This window comes from Botryllus schlosseri, chromosome 5 (assembly GCF_051294905.1).
Source record: "Botryllus schlosseri isolate E-star chromosome 5, Bs_hap1, whole genome shotgun sequence".
NCBI lineage: Eukaryota > Metazoa > Chordata > Ascidiacea > Stolidobranchia > Styelidae > Botryllus > Botryllus schlosseri.
In genome coordinates, this window is record NC_137240.1 from 10,857,759 (window position 1) to 10,881,156 (window position 23,398).

Consider the following 23,398-nt stretch of genomic DNA (forward strand, 5'->3'; position numbering starts at 1 on the left):
CGAGAGCGAATGTGCTACCTCCATACTTATGCTCTCGCAAGCAGCCAACCAACGAGTAAAACAAAAATATGAATCTTCAATGTAAGACCTCAGGTAAGAAGAAAGCCGTCTTGTAGAAAGTGTGCCGTTGTGATGTTACGAGTAGGATGAATTGTAGTGTAGATATTTCTTAATTTTAATTGATTATGTTACATATCTCTGGACTTACAAGTGTATGATTTTTAGCCACTGAGCTGTAAACCAAAGTCAGCGATGTTCGCAACAGATCAGTAATTTCATATCACGCTCGAGTGCTTGTGTTCTCTGTTATTATCATTTATTTACAATTTATTTACTTACTATTTACTATACTCAACTCGTCCTGGCGAAATTTCGGCGAAATCTCTGTGATCACGTGAAACACTATTACTGCGAACTCGGAATATTAACCCTCAACTCGCCGCTGGGCAATATTCCACTATTCAATAATAGAAATGTTAGGTTATTCTAAACAAATATAATATCTCTAATACCTATACATCTTCTATTCACAGTAAGACCGGCTAACGAGAATCAACTTGACACATTAGTGCCATTTTCACTGTCGCAATATTCCGCTTTTCGGACATATCGCCGCGATTCCAAATGGGTGACAGATTCCAAAGTATGCTCAATTCCAAGATGAATTCAAGAATGTTTCGCCAATATATTTCACACAATCAACGTATTATCGGAAAGGTCTTCCACAGTACTTTAAGAAAAATCGACATTCAGAGTGATTATCGGCCTTGTTTGTTTTCAATACGACTACCAACCTTAGATAATATTGCGCTATCAGACATATAAACCCGCCATTCCAAATGTGCGACAGATTCCAAAGTATGCCCAATTCAAAGCTGAATTCAAGGGTCTTTCGCCAATATATTTCACACAATCAACGTATTGCCGGAAAGGTCTTTCAAAGTACGTTAAGAAAAATCTAAATTAGGAGTGATTATCGGCCTTGTTTGTTTTTAATACCACTAACAACCTCAGGCAAAATTGGGTATCGGACATATGCCCGCCATTCCAAATGTGCGACATATTCCAAAGTATGCCCAATTCAAAGCTGAATTCAAGGGTCTTTCGCCAATATATTTCATACAATCAGCGTATTATCGGAAAGGTATTTCACAGTACTAAATCTAAATTAGGAGTGATTATCGGCCTTGTTTGTTTTTAATACCACTAACAACCTCAGGCAAAATTGGGTATCGGACATATGCCCGCCATTCCAGATGTGCGACATATTCCAAAGTATGCCCAATTCAAAGCTGAATTCAGGGGTCTTTCGCCAATATATTTCATACAATCAGCGTATTATCGGAAAGGTATTTCACAGTACTTTAAGAAAAATCTAAATTAGGAGTGATTATCGGCCTTGTTTGTTTTTAATACCACTGCCAACCACAGGTAAAATTGGGTATCGGACAAATGCCCGCCATTCCAATTATGCGACAGATTCCAAAGCATACAAATTCCAAGGTAAATTCAAGAGTGTTTCGCCAATATATTTCACACAATCAACGTATTGCCGGAAAGGTCTTTCAAAGTATTTTAAGAAAAATCTAAATTAGGAGTGATTATCGGCCTTGTTTGTTTTTAATACCACTAACAATCTCAGGCAAAATTGGGTATCGGACATATGCCCGCCATTCCAAATGTGCGACATATTCCAAAGTATGCCCAATTCAAAGCTGAATTCAAGGGTCTTTCGCCAATATATTTCATACAATCAGCGTATTATCGGAAAGGTATTTCACAGTACTAAATCTAAATTAGGAGTGATTATCGGCCTTGTTTGTTTTTAATACCACTAACAACCTCAGGCAAAATTGGGTATCGGACATATGCCCGCCATTCCAAATGTGCGACATATTTCAAAGTATGCCCAATTCAAAGCTGAATTCAGGGGTCTTTCGCCAATATATTTCATACAATCAGCGTATTATCGGAAAGGTATTTCACAGTACTTTAAGAAAAATCTAAATTAGGAGTGATTATCGGCCTTGTTTGTTTTTAATACCACTGCCAACCACAGGTAAAATTGGGTATCGGACAAATGCCCGCCATTCCAATTGTGCGACAGATTCCAAAGCATACAAATTCCAAGGTAAATTCAAGAGTGTTTCGCCAATATATTTCACACAATCAACGTATTGCCGGAAAGGTCTTTCAAAGTATTTTAAGAAAAATCTAAATTAGGAGTGATTATCGGCCTTGTTTGTTTTTAATACCACTAACAACCTCAGGTAAAATTGGGTATCGGACATATGCCCGCCATTCCAAATGTGCGACATATTCCAAAGTATGCCCAATTCAAAGCTGAATTCAAGGGTCTTTCGCCAATATATTTCACACAATCAACGTATTGCCGGAAAGGTCTTTCAAAGTACGTTAAGAAAAATCAAAATTAGAAGTGATTATCGGCCTTGTTTGTTTTTAATACCACTAACAACCTCAGGCAAAATTGGGTATCGGACATATGCCCGCCATTCCAAATGTGCGACATATTCCAAAGTATGCCCAATTCAAAGCTGAATTCAGGGGTCTTTCGCCAATATATTTCATACAATCAGCGTATTATCGGCGTTGTACAGGTATACTCTCATGTCATACGACTGGTGTCGGGGCCTATGGACGACAGTGTGCAAATTCATCCGGAAATCACAAATATACTCATTCCATTGACAAACTTGAAGACGGTTGCACTTGACGGGCTAATGAATGCTGTTCGAGCTGTATGCGACGGAAATCATTTGGAATTTGGTAGTCAGCACGATTGTTGTGACTTCATTTGGATGTCACATTTGCCGAAAGTATTGAAAGAGCTGGGATTGAAGCACGAATTGAAGTATGAAAAGATCACACAATGTGAGACATGCAATATAAATCAAACAGAAACGTATACCATCAAAAAATGTTCGACGTGGATTGCGGAGTGAAAACGATAGCTGATGCATTTGAAATTTTGAAACGAACATGTGGAAAATGTGGTTCCATGATGGATATTAATGTCAAATTCAATGAGACTCCAAGGATAGTGACCGTGCGCCTTAACCGTTTGAACGATGAAGCTGAAAAGTTGGAAAATGTCGTTATTCCCAGTAGAAATCTGGACATCCAAGAATCTAACCAAATCCTGATTGGATATGCCCTCAAGGCGGTGATCGCACACAGCGGAACCTTCCAAAACGGGCATTATACTGCATATTTAATGAGCCCAAAGAGATCGGTGCAGCTATGCGACGACGAACATGTGAGATTTGTGGATTCGAAAAAAGCCTTCGATGTCATGTCTAGATCGGGATACATCTTTCTTTATGTTAAAAAACATCCAAAACGAAGGCCTCTGCAATCGTCACCCCAGACCGAATATTTTATGAAAGTACTGCCATCGATTATTGCGGATGCCAATGATGAAGTCAAGGAAATGGGCGATGCGATATGCCAAAATTTTGTAAAAATTGCTAATCTGACATTACAGGAGGCGAAGAGTGAAGTTCGGTATCAGTATCATGCTTTATTTCTCGAAAGAAAATACAGCCAATTACAAAAAATGATCTTACCTGTAACGACGGATTCTGGAAGAGAACATTGGAACGACGAACTTGAAGTGATATTAAATTATATCAGAAGTAAGACTTGTATCACGCATGAAAGATGGATAAGAAGTTTGACCACAGGTGACGAATACAAATCCACCCGACACTTTTCGCGACCAGTTCTGAACAATGCTTTCGTGCATAAAGAAAGTGAGCTCGTAACGCAATTGGGGCCAACCTATAATTGCAGTAAATATTTCAAATGGGTTGTTTTTCCTGAAGTTGCTTTGATGTATCTATCGATTATCGAGAAGAGAACATATGAACAAGTTCTGGAAAATATGAATCGATTGACCGAAGAACTCAATCGGCAGTGGTAATATTACAATATTGGCTTCATGAAATGTATCCTTATCTTGAACGGATCATTCGGGCATCGACGTAGCCGTCAGCGGCACAGCGGCATTCCCGGAAATGAAATTGCGGATGAATTATTGCGTCCGTCCGTTTTCGACCGAATATCGTCATTTGGAATATCGCGTCGACATGATAATATTTTTTTTTTCCTTTTTCCAGGTCATTAACTACTAATAGGGCATTTGTTTAAAATTGGGTGTATTGATTCTCCTACATTTGACTTCCGTTTTCTACCTGACACCAGGGTTGTAATGACTCGAGTCATGACTCGACTCGAGTCAGACTCGAGTCACGATTTTCAGATGACTCGACTCGACTCGAGTCATTTTCTCAAAATACGGAAATGACTCGACTCGACTCGAGTCAATCTGTGTATTGACTCGACTTGGACTCGAGTCATTGCGCATGACTCGAAGCAAGTCATTGACTCGAGATACAGACGGCCAAGACCGACATTTCATTGTAATTTCGAAGCCAACACATTATTGGGATTTGGTTTGTTGGTACTGATGCTTGAAAATGCGACCAGAAACTGCTAAAAGTGGGGAAAATTGATATATTATAAATGCGAACCATTCAATATCACCAAAAAGAGTTTAAAAAGTGGGTTTAGGAAGACTTTAACTGGAAACTGAGCAGTCAACACAATGACTTGGACTTGGACTCGAGTCATAATACCATGACTCGGACTCGATCCTCTGTTCGCTGACTTAGACTCGGACTTGACTCGGTGGGAATTGAAAATGACTCGACTTGACTCGAGTCAAAAATATAAAAGTGAGATTGACTTGTGACTCGGAGCCTTGTGACTTGGTTACAACTCTGCCTGACACAATCGACTATTTTCTTTTATCATGTTGTAAATACGCGCATCATATATTGCTGTGATTAATGTGAACTTTTGATATGTATTTCTACTGATTTAACGTTTACTCACGAGGTGCACCAGACCGTTACCGGCGATAAGCGCTACTTCATTTTTTACTATCTATAATAATAATAACAATATTGGTTTGCCATGTATTGATTTTTTGTACCTAAGCTATCACGTAACGGCAGTGAGCTGCTAACATTCTACAAAGATGTATTGTGCAAGTATTTAATATATTTCAACATATATTGGGGTTACTTGGATTTTTGTTGGAAGATAAACAAGTTGTTGAAGTTGTATCCGTGTTTCGAAATAGTGGTCTAAGTATCGTAGAATTGAAAACGTTGTTCGTTAGTTCGGTCGGTCCTCCGCGACGGTCCGAGGACATATGAGCATGCGACATTACAGCATGCGACACTTCGGCATGCGACAATTTGGCATGCGACACATGAGCATGTGGGTTAAATTACGGGTTAGGGGTAGGTTAGGGTTGGATTTATGGTTGGGTTAGGGTTAGGCTTTAGGTTAGGTTAGGCTAGGTTAGGTTAGGTTAGGCTATGTTTCGAGTTAGGGTAAGTTTTTGGGTTATACAGTCACATGCTGAAGTGACGCATGCTGATGTGTTCCATGCTGAACTGTCGTTTTCCATTGTGTCGCATGCTCATATGTCGGGCAACCCTCCGCGACATACCGAATAGCTGAGTAATAGGATTGACCAAACAATGTTTAGACTGCATATCAGTATTTGAAGTATTCAACATTAGGCAGGGGCGTATCGTTCGTTGACCACGGAATTATGAAAGCTACCGTTCTGTGGTGTCCACGTCTTGCGATCAGTTTTTACACTTGCAAATGTCGGCTCAACTCACAAAACAGAGTATTATAGCGAAACAGTTTAGTGTTCATGCTCAGTTCATACATCAAGCGAAGTCTCATGATGTCAGCGGGGATTAATTCACTTACATAAGATCTTAGCGTATAATACAGCACGACGACTACAATTCCACTTGATAAATGGATCATCAACAAACCCGCAACATGCACTGCATAAAACCACTGTACAGAACAAACAAGGGCGATAATCATCTCTGAATTTAGATTTTTCATAAAGTACTTTGAAAGACCTTTCCGATAATACCTTGGTTGTGTGAAATATATCGGCGAAACACTCTTGAATTCAGCTTGGAATTTGTATGCTTTGGAATCTGTCGCACATTTGGAATGGCGGGCATATGTCCGATACGCAATTTTACCTGAGGTTGCTGGTAGTGGTATTAAAAACAAACAAGGCCGATAATCACTCCTAATTTAGATTTTTCTTAAAGTACTGTGAAAGACCTTTCCGATAATACGCTGATTGTATGAAATATATTGGCGAAAGACCCTTGAATTCAGCTTTGAATTGGGCATACTTTGGAATATGTCGCACATTTGGAATGGCGGGCATATGTTCGATACCCAATTTTGCCTGAGGTTGTTAGTGGTATTAAAAACAAACAAGGCCGATAATCACTCCTAATTTAGATTTTTCTTAACGTACTTTGAAAGACCTTTCCGGCAATACGTTGATTGTGTGAAATATATTGGCGAAAGACCCTTGAATTCAGCTTTGAATTTGTATGCTTTGGAATCTGTCACACATTTGGAATGGCGGGCATATGTCCGATACGCAATTTTACCTGAGGTTGGTAGTGGTATTAAAAACAAACAAGACCGATAATCACTCCGAATTTAGATTTTTCTTAACGTACTTTGAAAGACCTTTCCGATAATACCCTGATTGTGTGAAATATATCGGCGAAACACTCTTGAATTCAGCTTGGAATTTGTATGCTTTGGAATCTGTCGCACATTTGGAATGGCGGGCATATGTCCGATACGCAATTTTACCTGAGGTTGGTAGTGGTATTAAAAAACAAACAAGGCCGATAATCACTCTGAATTTAGATTTTTCTTAACGTACTTTGAAAGACCTTCCCGACAATACGTTGATTGTGTGAAATATATTGGCGAAACACTCTTGAATTCAGCTTTGAATTGGGCATACGTTGGAATCTGTCGCACATTTGGAATGGCGGGTATATGTCTCATAGCGCAATATATTATCTAAGGTTGTTAGTCGTATTGAAAACAAACAAGACCGATAATCACTCCGAATTTAGATTTTTCTAAAAGTACTTTAAAAGACATTTCCGATAATACCCTGATTGTGTGAAATGTATTGGCGAAACACCCCTGAATTCAGCTTTGAATTGGGCATACTTTGGAATCCGTCGCACATTTGGAATGGCGGGTATATGCCTGATAGCGCAATATTATCTAAGGTTGGTAGTCGTATTGAAAACAAAAAGGCCAATAATCACTCTGAATGTAGATTTTTCTTTTAAAGTACTATGAAAGACCTTTCCGATAATACGTTGATTGTGTGAAATATATTGGCGAAACATTCTTGAATTAATCTTGGAACTGAGCATACTTTGGAATCTGTCGCCCATTTGGAATCGCGGCGATATGTCCGAAAAGCGGAATATTGCGACAGTGAAAATGGCACTAATGTGTCAAGTTGATTCTCGTTAGCCGGTCTTACTGTGAATAGAAGATGTATAGGTATTAGAGATATTATATTTGTTTAGAATAACCTAACATTTCTATTATTGAATAGTGGAATATTGCCCAGCGGCGAGTTGAGGGTTAATATTCCGAGTTCGCAGTAATAGTGTTTCACGTGATCACAGAGATTTCGCCGAAATTTCGCCAGGACGAGTTGAGTATTTACTATGTGTTGTATCGAATTTGTGCTTGCAACCGTAAGCAATAACATGGAAGCTGTATGGTAGTTATAAATTGCTATGGTATAGCTATAGGATTTTAGGACAATCTCTATAGTATAACTTAAACACCATTGAATATCCAGCTAGTTGCCACTGAAATTGCCTAGGTTGTGAAATTGTATTCTGTACGGTATCTCACCAGTACGGTATCTGCAGTGTAAATTAAAGTACGGTATGAAGAAAGAACTGCGATATATATTGAAAGTCGCTGCGTTGTCACGGACTGTCGTGTTTGGATTGCAGGTGCGTGGGCATTACTGAATCAGATTATGAATAGAGGGTAATTCAGTGTCTATACATGATGAATCAGGCTATTTTCAACCTTCTGCCGGACCATGAAGCTGATGCTTTTAACCCAGAGAGTTCTCACGATATCGGAATCCTTGATCGTATCGTTCGTAACTCACTTGATGGCTTCGATAAATGGGATGCGAAGTACTTCATATTCATTGCAGAAAATGGGTATGTACAATTGTACATTTATTTTGCTGGATGACGTAGACTGCTGTACCTGTACCACTATATTTCTGCTCCAGGGTTGAGATGACTCGAGTCAACTTTTTCGTATGACTTGCATTGACTTGACTCGAGTCACTTCGCAAAAATGACTTGACTTGACTTGACGCTTCAGAAATGTGGATTGACTCGTGACTCGAAGCAAAATTTACGAGTCAATTTCAAGTCATCAATAAGTAAATGGTGTCGACTAAATCACTGTACCATGTGCATGTTCGGATTATTCGCGATACGGCGCTGACACTTGTGAGAGCAAGCAGTCATACCGTTATTGTACGTTTTGCTGGTCCTCCATTGTTACATCACAAATAAATTGGCCGCAAATGAAATGAGCGCGACTTAAGTAGTAGTAGTAGATTAATAGCAACGTATCTCTGTTTCTTAGTCGACTCAGCGCTTACATTGACCAGTGCTCACCTTTACAACCCTCCTGTATGATTTAAATCGAATGAATATAGTTTTTGCGTTTATATTCTCACGGATCTGTAGATGGGTATAGTGTATCGTACCATATCAATTTGTTGAAACTTGTCGAAGCTTCGTTTTCGATCCTTTATTTTGGCTGATAATAACAGACTGTGGCATGCAACTAGTTAATAACGTATTTTATTAGCATTTCTACGTGTGCGTGTGTGATTTATCGCCTTTTTGCTTGCATATTTAACTTCATATTCGTTATTTGATTTAAGCTAAATGGCCAATAAATCTGTGTTTTACGCAGCTGGCAAATTGTTATGACTTTGAATCATCACTCATACTTCCAACATTCAATTTGACTTGAATTGTGACTTGACTTAACTTGACTCGACTTGACTCGAGTCACCTCCAAAAATCGAGTGACCTGACTCAAGTCACCTTCGAAAAGCGATTGACTTGACTTGTGTCAAAATCTGCAACGACTCGAGATGACTCGTGACTCGAAGGTAGTGACTTGATCCCAACACTGTTCTGGTCTGAAAAGTAGCCAACTCATGTAATGTAAGTATTTTCATAAAGTAGACTTGCCCGGCGTTTCACATGCTTTTGTCAGTTATTGAGATGTGGCTACTTTCAAAATTGCAAGATGTATCTCTGCCACTGATTCGAAATCGCTAATGATATATTCAGTAGTAACTGTGATAGCTATTTCACATGGTTTTTGTGACGTTTTCACACATATGTCCATTGTTCATCAGAATTGGAAAAATGACATTTTTTAGCCAATCCATCAATACTAACAATAAAATTATAAAATTTCCCGTACGGTATTAATGAGTGCTAGTTTATAATGCGTTTAGTTAAACTAATTACTGTGAGAAGTAATTAGTTTAATTAAATACTACTCAAAGTAGAAGTGGAGTACTCTAAAAACTTAAGTTAGTGATACAAGTACTGAAAGCCTAGGCTACTTGAGTAGCTTTTATAGAAAAAGTATACCTGTAATTGCTTCGTTACTGATCATCTCTGAGTGGAAGTAATTTTAAAATACATCCACTGAAATAAACAATGCAAGTCGGCAAAAGCTACTTTAGTACTCTGCAAAGGTATCAGTACTGTACTAAGTTGTCAACGATCAGAATACTAAACATTTCTGAGTATATTCATTAGTTACCTGACAGGGTTCATACCTGTCCAGTGTCCACTGTTCTTCACCCTATTCGACTTCTATGATCAATCAGAAATAAATCTTTTAAATTTTTAGATATAAAGAAGAGCAGATGTACGCATTTTTTCCATTGTTTCCTTTGACGGTTCGATCAATTGCTACAATGCTTGAGATACTGCCAGTTTCGTTGTCGTATCATTCATGTCTTCTGCTATCCGGAATAATACTGAATTCCATCTGTTTTGTGGGTAAGTTCTGATTTGTCAAGAAATTTACGAGATCATCTGCCATGCCAACGTGCCCTTCACAAGTGAATTGACAAAAATCATCAATGGTGGCCATGGCTACTGTGATCTGCAATGAATTTTTCCATCTTAGAAATTTGATCTCAAGTTGTAGACCCTCATACAACTGATTTTTTAGATGTCTTGTATGCCATGACCTTTTGAATTTATGTCGTTTTGTAGAGTTGGTTCTAGTAGTTCGGTTTGATTTTTAGCAGGGTTGTAACCAAGTCACTAGGCTCCGAGTCACAAGTCAATCTCACTTTTATATTTTTGACTCGAGTCAAGTCGAGTCATTTTCAATTCCCACCGAGTCAAGTCCGAGTCCAAGTCAGCGAACGGAGGATCGAGTCCGAGTCATGGTATTATGACTCGAGTCCGTGTCCAAGTCATTGTGTTGACTGCTCAGTTTCCAGTTAAAGTCTTCCTAAACCCACTTTTTTAACTCTGTTTGGTGATATTGAATGGTGCGCATTTATAATATGTCAATTTTCCTAACTTTTAGCAGTTTCTGGTCGCATTTTCGAACACCAGTACCAACAAACGAAATCCCAATAGTGTGTTGGCTTCGAAATTACAATGAAATGTCGGTCTTGGCCGTCTGAATCTCTAGTCAATGACTTGCTTCGAGTCATGCGCAATGACTCGAGTCCAAGTCGAGTCAATACACAGATTGACTCGAGTCGAGTCATTTTCGTATTTTGAGAAAATGACTCGAGTCGAGTCATCTGAAAATCGTGACTCGAGTCGAGTCATTACAACCCTGATTTTTAGCAGTAATAATTTCCAGCCACTAGGTAACATAGCTTGTGTGCTGAAAGATTGTGCCTTTGAAGACTTGGACAACTAGAAAATTTTCAGCTTTTCCAAATTGGATTAGAATTAGAATTAGAGCTACACAATTTCTCCAAATTAGATGAGAATTAGAATTAGAGCTTCACAGCTTTTTCCGAATTAGATTAGAATTAGAATTAGAGCTTCACAGCTTTTTCCAAATTAGAATAAAATTAGAATTACTAAATTCGGAAAAACTTGGAAATTGAATGAAATTGTGAATGAGAAATAAATATTGCTAAAAGTTCAGTTCATATCCAATCACAGTGGAGTCTCACAACCACGACAATGAACAACGTGTGTATAGCAAGCTTTGCTCGTTTTGCACTATACTAGGGGTCATCAACACGCGGCCCGCGAGGTCATATTTTGCAGCCGGCGATCTGATCTGTGAATTTGGAAGAACGCAAATAATGATCAATGCATATTACAACATTCATTATCATGGCACAAATAACATGATTAGGCGATAAGCGTCACAATTGTTCAATAAAACAAACGAACAAGCTACTATGCCATCATGGCTATTATGCGTCGCACTGGAACTACTATTTCTGTACGGTGTAAGTAATGTGATGGCGGCTTGGCACTGGATTTCCCCGTGCGAGAGGGATATTCTTGTTAATTCGCTGCAAAATGCTGCGGTCAAATAGATATTTGATGGAAAACAAAAAAGTAGATTAGAATCAAAATTAGATCAGAAGAACAATTCACAAATTAGATTAGAATTAGATTTCGCTCTTAACTTAGATAATTCTAGTTGTCCTAGTATGCTAGGCCTACTACTTAAGGTCGAACTAATAAAGCATAGTATAGAAGTCGCTGACCATCTTGCAACATTAGCAGCAACTTGGTATAACCTAAGCCAAAATCATATCATTCATTTTGTTGCCATCGCGTAAACATGGTCTTGGCTGTACCATGTATCATTTGTAAAATCGTAATCGCTATTCACTGTTACTACGGTTTCCTCAGTAAACTACATTAATACATAACGTATTTCAGGGTCGGTTGCAGCATTGTATCACCTAACTCTGCAAGTTTACAAAGATGAGAGATTTGCAGTATTATCTGCAGTAGCGCACTGTTTTAATCCAGCTAGCATATTTTTTTCTACAAATTACACCGAATCTCTTTATGCATTTTGTGGTAAGTGGAAACTTATGGTAGGAGTATCAACATTGGCTTTACAGGTGATTTTATATTTAGTATTCCAAGCCTTGGTTTTCTTAGAAGAGAGATCGCTCACGAAATCGACGCTTCTATTCATGTTTGCGTCTGCAACCAGATCAAATGGCATAGTGAATGCCGGATTTCCAATTTACAATCTCGTCATTCAGTTTGTGATCCAAAATATTGTTCACGGACATTTAGATGTGATGCAATGCAAAATTCAAAGTATCATTCAATATTCTCAACAGATGTGTAAAGCTGTTGTTATGACGCTTGCAATAATTCTACCATTCACTGTAGTCAATATTATTGGTTATCTGCAATTTTGTGGCGATGTTCATGATATGTCAGCCGGCGACTCAGACTGGTGTCACGGCAAGGTTCCTATATTATACAGCCGTATTCAGAGTGCTCATTGGGGTGTGGGTTTCCTCAAGTACTATAAGTTCCGTAAAATCCCTAATATCATTCTAGCATTGCCATGCATAATTTTAACCATGTACGGTGTCCGTGAGTATTTATTCTCAATTTTCTCACAAAGCAATAGTAAAAAGCTGCAGTTGGCTTCCAAAGATATATTTGTTTATGTTGTTCATGTATTATTTCTTTGCTTATTCGGGATTTTATTCATGCACGTTGAAGTAATCACAAGGTTTATATTTTCTAGTTCTCCTTTCCCTTGTTGGGTAGCGGCTTCAATTTTAATGACTGATTTTAAAAAATCAGCTGTAGCTTATCCTTGTTCATTTAGCACGGCTCGTGCAGTATGGGGAATATTACAACCACGCTCTAAGCTTTTGTGCATATATTTCGCCACATATGTTTCAATCGGTACTTTGTTGCACGTAAATTTTCTACCTTGGACATAAAAGTCTGTTATCATGCTGTTAGGTAATAAACGCACATGATTGATCACAGTTTATATAGCCTATTGATCCGATTTACTTCATTGATACAGGATGTAGCCCATTTTCAACACAAATGGAAACAGAATGTCATGGCAGTTTATTGACAATATTCAGTTGTGTATTTAAATTCAACGCAAAACGGCAAGAATCAAATTACAAAACAAAGGATAAAATACATATCTTAGATACAATTTATATGTTCGCAAAAATATACACAACATCTGGCATCTAGTGTTGCTTATTTGTTGTTGAAATATACTATAAAATTTGGTAGGTATTGCAACACTAATCGACTTTGATATTAGCACAGTGAATCACTTTGATCTCACAAATAATGTAGGTCTGGGCCGTCTGGCTGATGTAGAGTACATTTGGTATGAATATACATGGGAGTTAACAATGATGCCTTTGGTTGACAGACTGCGTCTGGTCGCCGGTCGATCTTAGTCAGTAAATCCAAACAATTCAACACATGCGCATACAAATTTTTCCTCTGGTACAAGGGGATCATTCGCAAACGTATCACATCTAGCTGTGGTGCAGTTCAAGAATGTATTATCCAAAAACAGCCCGTAACCATTTCCTCCACCGACAACAATCCCATTGTCATCAGCATACATGAACAGTTCTGTACTTTGCTTTGACGGCTTACTGCCTTCGATGGATTGATTTTGGCGGACCTTCATTGAACTTTTCGAATCTGTGGCATTCAACGAGGACGGCGATGGAGAAGAATCTTGAAACACAGGACTGCTCACGATAGGGGGTAGCACAAAGTTCTCCCTGCTCTCTCGATTACTGCTAGCCACCGATGTTGTACCCGAATCAAGTCGGATGTGGGGTAATGTAATTCCATGACCTGTCCTAGTTCCAGCAGGAGAATACCACTTCATGTCTGATACTTGGGAGCTGCAAACGCTGTTGGCTCCATCATCGTTATTGACACTCATTCCTCTCGCAAAACCATGTTTCTCTTCAGATTCAACCCATGGATAATATCTTTCTTCGGGCGATAACTTGAACAGAAAGGTTTCTCCAGTGCCAAAAAATGACTTATCTGACCTTTCCGACCAATCAGAAGATAAATAAGCTCCAATTATATAATTGCTTGTGGTCTTTATGACGAGCAGGCTCGGTGCACGGTCATCAGAAGCTCTGAACAAAGCATCAATGCTATATCCAGATTTTTCTGTGGAAAAAATCATGGTCGGACGAAGCGCAGAGATTCTTGAAGGTAACCAGCAGTATAGCTTTGAGAATAGATTCTCGTCGAGATTACTCGAAGTAACATTTCGGACAAGATAAATGTATCTCCAAGGAGTTTTTCCATCTTGGTTGGCATGCTTCAATGCATTCGGAACATAGCGTCCAGACACGAGACGTTTTTGATATAACTTTCGGATTTCTTTGGTAGGAGGCAGCTTGATTCCATATGCCTTACGACACAACAAAGACACACTGACTTTACTTTTGATCTCACTAACGAACTCGTGGATAGCATTCAGGATATCATTCGAACTGGAAGAACCCATTCGCTTGTAAAACTTCAATACAGCAATCGCCATTCGGAACAATGCCTTATATCCATCAACAAGGTACATGTCAAAGAGATTAACTAAATACGGAAAAGGTAACGCGTGGAACAGCACACCAAGCCAATGATTATAAATATCGCTTGGATTGGTAGATAACCCCAATAGAGCCTTGTGTGAAGTGGCAGCAAATTTTTTGACAAAATCCTTCAAAATATCAGTCGAGATTGCACCTTCGGCCTCGCTCAGGTCAATGTAGTGGATTGATCTAACGTTACTAAAAATTAAATGACAAGCGTGTGCAAACACTTGGCTTGGCGAGTCGTCATAGTGTAAAAGAAGCGATATTATTGGCGGTAATATGGGGCAATATACAACATGCGGGAATTGATGGTTGATGCATAATAGAATTCGCCTCAATTCAAATTGCCCTACTTCATTTAGAAGGTAGGTCGGTATGTCACTCTCACTTGAGACAAAACTTGGCAAAGGGATATCAGAAGAATTTTCCACTTTGGGAAATGATTCTACGATGAAGTCCTGGTACATATGTTCAGAAAACATACTGGAGTTGTGAGATATCCTCTTTGCCAGGCTCTTGTACAGAACGCTTCTGATGTCGTGCGTAGGTGGAAACAGTCGTTCACGAAGAAATGACTTGATACTCTTCTTACCATGTCCAAGAGGTAGTACTCCGACATTCGTGACAGTAGTCGGCGAGGCCCGTCGATATAACCATTCTTTGGAAATCTTTTTGGTATCAACAAAGTGTGAGAACGGTGTACTAGAGTCTCCCGCAGCCACTATTCTCTCCATAGCATCAGCCTTATGAAACCGGTTGTGAAATGATATTTCACAGGATATCACGTCAATATCAAAGACTGGAAACTATTAAGAGATTGCGTAGACATGCGTATACAAACTCGGCAATTCGATTCAGGCTTTCAGCTGCAAACTCCAAAGCTAATAGAGTCCTGCTCCTTCGCCGCTGAACTAAATCGAAAAGTGGCTTTGTTATTGATTGAGCTACGATGACAGCGGTCCTGTCAAATATTACGTGAGCAAAGGGAGCAAAGACGACGGTAAAAGACCATAGCAATTTACGACGGTGTAAATTGCTATGGTAAGACCGTGTTGGCAGTGTTGCCACCCGAGGTTCGTGAAAAAACACTAAATCGACAAAAGATACACTAGTTTTAAAATTAATGTCAAATCTATTAGGGGATATCTAGAACTAGAGTCCCTGAATCTATGGCATAACCATATATCATAAAATATGAGGGGGGTAGCGTAGTGTTAAGCGCCGGCGCCATCCAAGCCGGCGATCCCAGTTCGATTACCGCCGTCGTAGGTTGTTATTCTGGGCTCCTTGTCCCCCCGTGCTTGCTGTTCTTGCGGCGACAAAAAAGTCGAGAAAATAGGACCCGGTAAAAAAAGAAAAAGAGCATGAAATAGCTTCTAAAATAAGAAAAATAACCGACGAAGAAAGAATAACATCGAAGAAGACTGTGACATCGGGCACTAGGTCGAGGTGGGTGCCAGTTCAAGAGACCCCAACCGGTTGGTCGTTCGGTATCCCCCTCTGTCCATTACATCGCAATGTGTGTCTTGTACGTAGCGTTGTACATTATGTGTGTGTGTGTGTCAGAGTTGTATCAATTGTAATTTGTAATTGAGATGAATGTAATTATTACATTTTTTCATGTAATTGTAATAGTAATTGTAATTGAAGCATTTCTATTTTGTGTTGTAATTTGATCAAAATTTTGCTCAATTACATTTTCATGGAAACCTGACAATCACAACATAATTAATAACATTTAATCAATCATTAATTTGTCGCATCAGTGAAAATCAGGTACGAACCAGGATGACGACGAGGGGTAGGGTTACCATATTTTTGTAAAGCAAATTCCGGACACTCTTTAGCGCCCACTAGCGGATTTTAAAATGAGGTGTAACTCATTGACCGTGAATATGACGTCACACTAGAAAAGCATTGCCAATCGACTGTATACACTATACAGGAATGGAGTGGAACATAGGTCATGAATTGGGCCATATTTAATGTGAGCTCTGGTGATTGCTACTTGCTAGGGTCTGCAATAGATTCCTCCGCGGGCGGGATGAAATCATCTGGCGGGCCGTGTCTGGCCTGTCAGGATTGTGTTTGACAGCCCTGCCATACTGATAGGTTGGTGGGCTATCTGTATATATGTTTTAATCAGGTTCGAAACAACCTTTTTTTCTCCCCCCTTCCGCCCAAAAAGGCACTGATCTTGGGCCCACCATAGGGTAGTCGATGTAACTTGTTGGGCACTTACTATATGCATTTGGCTGTTAACTTTTATGTATGAATTCTGTCAATAATATTGATTCTTCCATATATTAGGCTACTAAAAATGCACCAGCAGGTTGCACGTCCGGTGATTTCCAACCTTTATGGTCGCGACCTCTTTTCCCACTTGAAAATGTTTCGTGGGAAAGGTCAAAACTTGATGAGCTGATTACCAAAAAAAAATTCAGCTTACCCAAACTTACTCACGGCCTATAGGAAGCTGATTACGTCCAACATAGTCGCGATCCCCAGAAAAAGGCGAACGACCCCAAGATTTGGAACCACTGTCTGTGATTGAAGCATCCAATCGGCCTTAACCAACTCTAGGAATATTCCGTTAGCTTATAATTGCCGATTACAATCAGACTTATTTCAGTAAATGATGGTTATTTATATTACTTTTGATTGCATTTTTTGGAGAGGTTGGTGCCTGGTGTCCATACTAATACCAATATACGTTGCGTTAACTCGCGCGCGGCGCGAAGAACAATTTTGAATAGCATAAATCTACTTGAAAATAATATTGTTTATGTTGATTTACGAAAAACTTTTGAGCTTGCTTCAAGCCTTCAAAATTCCGGACATTTAGGCATATTTTTGAAATTCCTCCCGGACGCAGATTTTTCTGTGAAATTCCGGACATGTCCGGGAAATTCCGGACGTATGGCAACCCTACCTTAAGGCCTTAGGCTTTGTTTTCACGGGGAGCGTGCATTCTCACGGCGAGCGAATGTCGTTGTTTATTTCTTTGCTTCACGCCTCGCTGGAGATTTCCGTTGACTCGCTCGTTCTCGCTCACTTTTTCTCGTTCCCGCACGGTTGTGGCGCGTTTCGAGAACGTATCGCAACGAGAAATTTGCGAGCGTTGCTAGACAAGCAGACCTCTAGACCGCTATGGAAGTGGAATATAGTTGCGAACATTGCTGGAATGAATACCAGGACAAAGTATTGGTGCTAGTAGCTGCGTATGTTTATTGTAAACATAAAAAAAGACAGAAGAGGAGATTCTGGGTTGGTGAAGATCTCCGAACCAGGGAGCAAAAAGGTATATCTAAATTGTTGACCTTACCGGTACTTTTTCGTTGTTGCATCGGCAATGATTGTCAACTGAAATCATTCCGATATGGAATTCTATTATGGGCGATGCAATGATGCTGGTCAATATTGCTAAATGATCTGCTACAAACAAATAATATTAGAAAAATATGTAAAATATTGCCCACAACCTATAAATGTGCATGAATTTGTATAATATACCGCCTACCGGTAATATATAAATTAGCGTTGGTGGCCAATTTCCTGTGAAATCTTACACAAAAAACGTGTTGACCAGTGTATCTTTCTATTGCGTAGTAACAACATATTTTGAATTAATACCTTGATATACATATTCTCTTTTGATTTACAGGTGAATATCATATATTAGTGCCGGACTTGAGATTACACCGACCGGAAAAGTACCGGACATATTTTAGAATGCCAGCTGAAACATTCTATAAACTCCTTGATCATGTCAAAGAATCTATAACCAAGATTACAACAAACATGAGGAAGCCTATCAGTGCCGAAGAGCGCCTGGGAGTAACCCTGCAGTAAGTATATTAATTATTGATGTGATCATTGAAATTCTATTTTGGGAATGGATGGAAGATTCTCTTTAAATTGTCGTGAGGGTGGGAAAAACGAATCACTAATTTTGAACCAGAGTAACTTGACAAGAGGCCAAGATTTTTGTTATTATGACAGAGTGGTTTCTTGTAAGCTTGCAGATTAGCTTAAGAGATACTGAGGTTCGTTAGTAGGCTACTGTCCTAAATTGAATGATTTTTCATCATGTATGAATCGAATCAACGGGATGACCTCATTGTTGTTGTTGCGCTTTTCATTGCTAACTTCCAATGACAGTTCTTTCTGGGAACCGACCTGTATGAGACTGATTTGTATTGGCTGTGATTCGATTTTGCTCATCCCTTTCCATTACTTGTTGCATATCATGGCCGTGTGAACGCGATTTTTTGCCGTGCTTTGAAATGTCAAGTCCTCAAATTTGAATTATATTTCACAGCTTTCTGGCTCACGGAGGATCCTATACAAATCTTGCAACAAGGTATAGAATGAGCAAGACAGTTTTGTCAAAAATTGTTCCTGAAACCTGCAAAGCCATTTGGGATGCTCTGCAGCCAATTGTGATGCCATCGCCAACAAAAGAATCATGGGCAAAGATTGCCAAGGAATTTGAAAGAAAATGTCAATTTCCCAGCTGCCTAGGAGCAGTAGATGGAAAACACATCCAAATCCGTGCACCAAAAAATTCAGGCTCCATGTATTTCAATTACAAAAAAACTTACAGTGTCGTACTTCTTGGCGTAGCCGATGCAAACTGTAAATTTGTTGTGGTAGATGTTGGTGGGTTCGGAAAGTGTCCTGATTCTCGGATCTTACAATCATCTACATTTGGCAAAATGCTTTTTAATGAAGAGTTGGACTTGCCTTCAGATAAAGTTCTAGCTGGTCAGACTGAATCTGTTCCACCAGTGTTTATTGGGGACGAGGCGTTCCCTTTAAAGCGGAATCTACTCCATCCTTATTCCAGCTCTAATCTGGATGATAAGAAAAGGATTTTCAATTACAGACTTTCTCATGCGCGTCGAGTCGTTGAAATGGCGTTTGGCATATTGGTTGCTCGATTTAAAGTACTGTATGGACGCATTGATGCAGCACCTGAACATGTCGACACTATCGTCAAAGCAAGCACAGTCCTTCATAATTTTTTATGCGATGAGAAAATTGGTTTGCCTGAACCTACAGACAATGAAGAATCAGCAAACCTCGCTACAGACTTAACTAGGCTCCGGATAGTGGGGAGACCATACAGTTCTGAAGCTGCAAGAGTTCGCGCTGCCTATGCTGATTACTTCGTGGGTAGTGAAGGATCTGTGCCTTGGCAGTCAGATCATGTCTTTAGAACTTGATGGGACTTCTGATATAGGAGAGCAACACGTGTTTTGTGTTATGTTGCTGTTCAGTCTTACAGTTGTTTTTTACTATAATTTATTGTTGCCTTGCATGTTCCTGACATTTACGAATACACTGGTTTCTAAGTTTCACAAGATTTATTCAGAGTTAATTGAGACAGACGTGTCTAGTCGTTCGCTTCAATATCCCCCTCCATTAGCTCTGCCATGAGCTTCCATACTTGAACTTTAAATTTCATCTGCCTTTGAGGGCTCAAAGGGGATAGAGGGCTGGCCAAGCCCCGTAAAAAGACCATCACAGCACTATTCTGCTCACATTGTTGCGGACGATCTGGAAAATGAAACATTTGATTTGATGAGCACTTACCGATGTGGTAAAAGTAGTTAATGTTGCTATTCAAGTAGAAATTGAAGTAGTCCGGTAGGATATATAAGTAATGAAAATATGTGACAAATAGCACTACTTGAGTACTCTGAAAAGATAGAAGTAGCCTACCCACTGATGAATAGAGCACGCATGAGTTGGAAGACTCACTTAGACTGTTTATTGCTCCCAAAATTTGTGTCAAATCTTGGTCATCAGTTGTCTTGCGCTTCTTGGTTGACGGCTCAGGAGCAGCGAGTGGTGGTTCAGCTGTACCCTCTAGCAGAAACTCGTCATTCTGATCAGGACACAGTGCCGATAAATCCAGTGTTGTATATTCTGGGTTAGGTATAGGGTAGCAAATATGACGCGTCAAATTGATTTTTATTGAGCTTGAAAACTACGAACCTGGGAAGCCATCGGATAGAATTGAACATCCCGCATCTGAATGTTCATTGTCGGATATTGCACTAAAATTATTTCGAGAGTTGTATTAGAAACAAATGCTGCAATCTTACTCCGACTGTACCTTGAATTCAGCACTACGGCACTTCGCTTACTGCTGAAATTCGAAGTAGTTCTGACAAAAAAAAATGAAATGATATCGATGGATATTATTGACATTTTTGCAAAGTCACTTTCTATTCGTCGTATGCGGACGCAGGAACTCGAGCCGCGGCATCATCTCCCACTCAGCGCAGCAGTTTCTTCCCGATCCAGACCGGTTGCTCTTCTTTTCTTTGTCCAACTCTCTCCGATATTTATCCCGTACTGCCCGCCATCTTTTCTTGCAATCTTCCACTGAAAGAAGCAAAACTTTGTATGCATACGGCGGTAACGTAGTGCGATAAAAGAAGCACTCACCAGTAGTTTTTAATGAATCGGCTATGTTTCTCCATGCATTATCCTTGCGAACTGTGTCCCTATACGCACTGATGCCCATGTTGTACAGACACTCATATGCCCTAATTTCCACAATTAATTGCTCTTCCTCCATCTTCCTTCAGGTCGCAGCTTCGTAGCAATACAACTTTCTCGCGCGCTTTTCTCGACTACTCTGCACCATTGTCTCGAACCGCGTGGTGGCGCCAGTGCTAGCGATCACTGTCACGGCATCAGTGAAAACGCAAGGCTCGTTCTCGCTACGGCTCGGCCGTCTCACTCGCTCCCCGTGAAATCAAGGCCTTAGTGAACAGTCACCACATGTAAAAATTAGCCTATATCTACATCGGTGTTCTATGCGTGCTGCGTTATAACTAGATAATTCAGTCACGCTGTTTCCCATACTTCAGTAGCAACAGAAAACTTTGTGAAGTACAATATAGGCTAAACCAGTGGTTCTCAAACTGGGGGCGTGCCCCCTCCCCCTTGGGCGGCGTGAAAGCATCTGAACGGGGCGCGACGCTCTGGTTAACTGAAATCTTTTCCGCGCTTGGCCCGATTCACCTCCGTTTTATGGTTATTGCTCGGTGTATAGTCTGAATTTCGTATTGGAGAATTCTCTCATCAACAGTCATAACCTTCCATACCATCAAACTATATGTAAGGATTGCTAACTTTATGGTTTCATTGTGTGCTATGACGATAAGGGGGGTACGAAATATTCACTGTCATAAAGGGGGGGGGGGGGGGTGTCTAAAAAAGTTAGAGAACCAGTGAGCTAAACTAAATCTTAATATTTCAAAAATGGATGAACAGCAAATAAACTCTTCTGAAACCTGTGCTGAACCATTTCCTACACCACGGTCAAAGTTTTTTTTAAATCTCTGACCAGTACCGAGGCTTGTTGCATCAATAGCAAAAAAATTCAAGTTTCCAACCAAGGCCTCATCAAACTTGATCACGCATTTGTAGAGATGTTATCCCAATCTTACCTCCAATCTTGGCCAAATTTACTTTGGCCAGAAACTTTTTGCACCCTTATGTTCATCAAATGCAATCTAACAGTTTACGAGCAAGTGAAAATGTAAATGCGAACCAAAATATTGTAATTTTTAGTTATCAGGATGTTCTTTCCTTTTGCATTTATTTTAATTTTACGCACCTTATCGGTATCATCCGTATCGCTGACGCCTTATCAATTAGATTTCATTATCCTGAGTCAGCTCCGAGTAGCCTAATCGTTTGATTACATTTCATTGACTGTCCTGTAGCCTATTCCCTGTTAGTCGCTCAAACCTTTGGTTCTTAACAGTCGCTTGAAACCTTTTCTGTGCTTGTAGTTTTCAGTACTCATGATTAGGAATAGTTCGAATACGTTCGAGTTTTTTTTAATTAAAGGGTATTCTACAGATCAGGAATGAAACATGAATAGCTTGAGATTGTTGCTAATTACGTCGCTACGGTTGTCAAAGAACACCTCTTTACTGAATCAATTACCTGTTTAAAAGTAATTGTAATTGTAATTATAATTGTAATTATTACATATTTAACAGTAATTGTAATTGTAATTTGATATTTTTAGCATTTTGTAATTGTAATTGTAATGTAATTTAAACATGCAAGGAAGTAATTGTAATTGTAATTGTAATTGAATTAAAATATTGTAATTGATCCAACTCTGGTGTGTGTGTGTGTGTGTGTGTGTGTGTGTGTGTGTGTGTGTGTGTGTGTGTGTGTGTGTGCGTGTCTCTGTGTGTGTCTTGGACATATGAAAATGGATTGATTGATTGATTGATTGAGGGGTATTCACAGTGGCAGCTTTTGGGGTGGCCGAGGTAGGCGGCCACCTAGGGCCCCCTGATCGATTTACACGATTTCGTAAACCTCTCCTTGGTTTACGCCAGTGGTTCCCAACCGGGGAGAATTCCCCCCTTGGTGGAATTTTGAAATTTTAAGGAGGGAATCTGGCTATGGCGTTGTATCGGAGGATACACTTGGTTCACAATGTGTGGTGAGATAGCGCAGTGGTATAATCTACAGCTGCAACACCAATGTATTGTGGGTTCGAGTCCGACTCCAGAATTCCTACCTAAGCGTTAGGGGTTTATCTAGGCTCCTCCTTGCCCTCTCGTCCGTGTACGAGGTGTCTTATAAAAGCCTAGCAGTGGGCCGTGCTATAAGTCGGCAGCTACGGAATAACAGAATGAAGGAAATTGGCCTGGTGTAAATGACCATAGTAGGGGAGACCGGGGACAATTGTAACACTTTTCGTATTTTCCAACATTACGCGTTTTTCTCGTGGAAATTTCACTTCCAAAGTTTTAT

At 39.7% G+C, this 23,398-nt stretch overlaps 3 protein-coding genes across 6 annotated transcripts; 1 reads left to right on the forward strand and 2 right to left on the reverse strand.

Annotated features, from left to right (window-relative positions):
* The first annotated feature begins 7,633 nt into the window (after positions 1-7,633).
* Positions 7,634-12,996, forward strand: LOC145438996 (GPI alpha-1,6-mannosyltransferase 2-like). Of its 4 annotated transcripts, none has more exons than XM_080316408.1 (5): positions 7,634-7,925; positions 7,993-8,144; positions 9,880-10,031; positions 11,907-12,050; positions 12,135-12,996. In XM_080316408.1, the coding sequence occupies exons 1-5, from the start codon at positions 7,857-7,859 to the stop codon at positions 12,941-12,943; spliced, it is 1,326 nt and encodes a 441-aa protein (XP_080172534.1). In that variant the 5' UTR covers positions 7,634-7,856; the 3' UTR covers positions 12,944-12,996. The 4 variants fall into 4 exon arrangements, with proteins under 4 accessions (XP_080172534.1, XP_080172536.1, XP_080172533.1 ...); XM_080316407.1 differs by having other exon boundaries at positions 7,638-7,925; positions 12,111-12,996; XM_080316410.1 differs by lacking the exon at positions 9,880-10,031 and having other exon boundaries at positions 7,635-7,925; positions 12,111-12,996.
* A 66-nt stretch (positions 12,997-13,062) lies between these two features.
* On the reverse strand, positions 13,063-15,574 carry LOC145438995 (TBC1 domain family member 24-like). The gene has a single exon (XM_080316406.1). The coding sequence runs from the start codon at positions 15,328-15,330 to the stop codon at positions 13,426-13,428; it is 1,905 nt and encodes a 634-aa protein (XP_080172532.1). The 5' UTR covers positions 15,331-15,574; the 3' UTR covers positions 13,063-13,425.
* A 4,420-nt stretch (positions 15,575-19,994) lies between these two features.
* On the reverse strand, positions 19,995-21,409 carry LOC145439938 (uncharacterized). The gene is made up of 6 exons (XM_080317604.1): positions 21,056-21,409; positions 20,830-20,992; positions 20,721-20,771; positions 20,600-20,661; positions 20,300-20,530; positions 19,995-20,158 (listed from the first exon to the last, which is right to left on the reverse strand). Exons 1-6 carry the CDS (start codon positions 21,186-21,188, stop codon positions 19,995-19,997), a joined length of 804 nt encoding a protein of 267 aa, XP_080173730.1. The 5' UTR covers positions 21,189-21,409.
* Between the last annotated feature and the right edge of the window lie 1,989 nt (positions 21,410-23,398).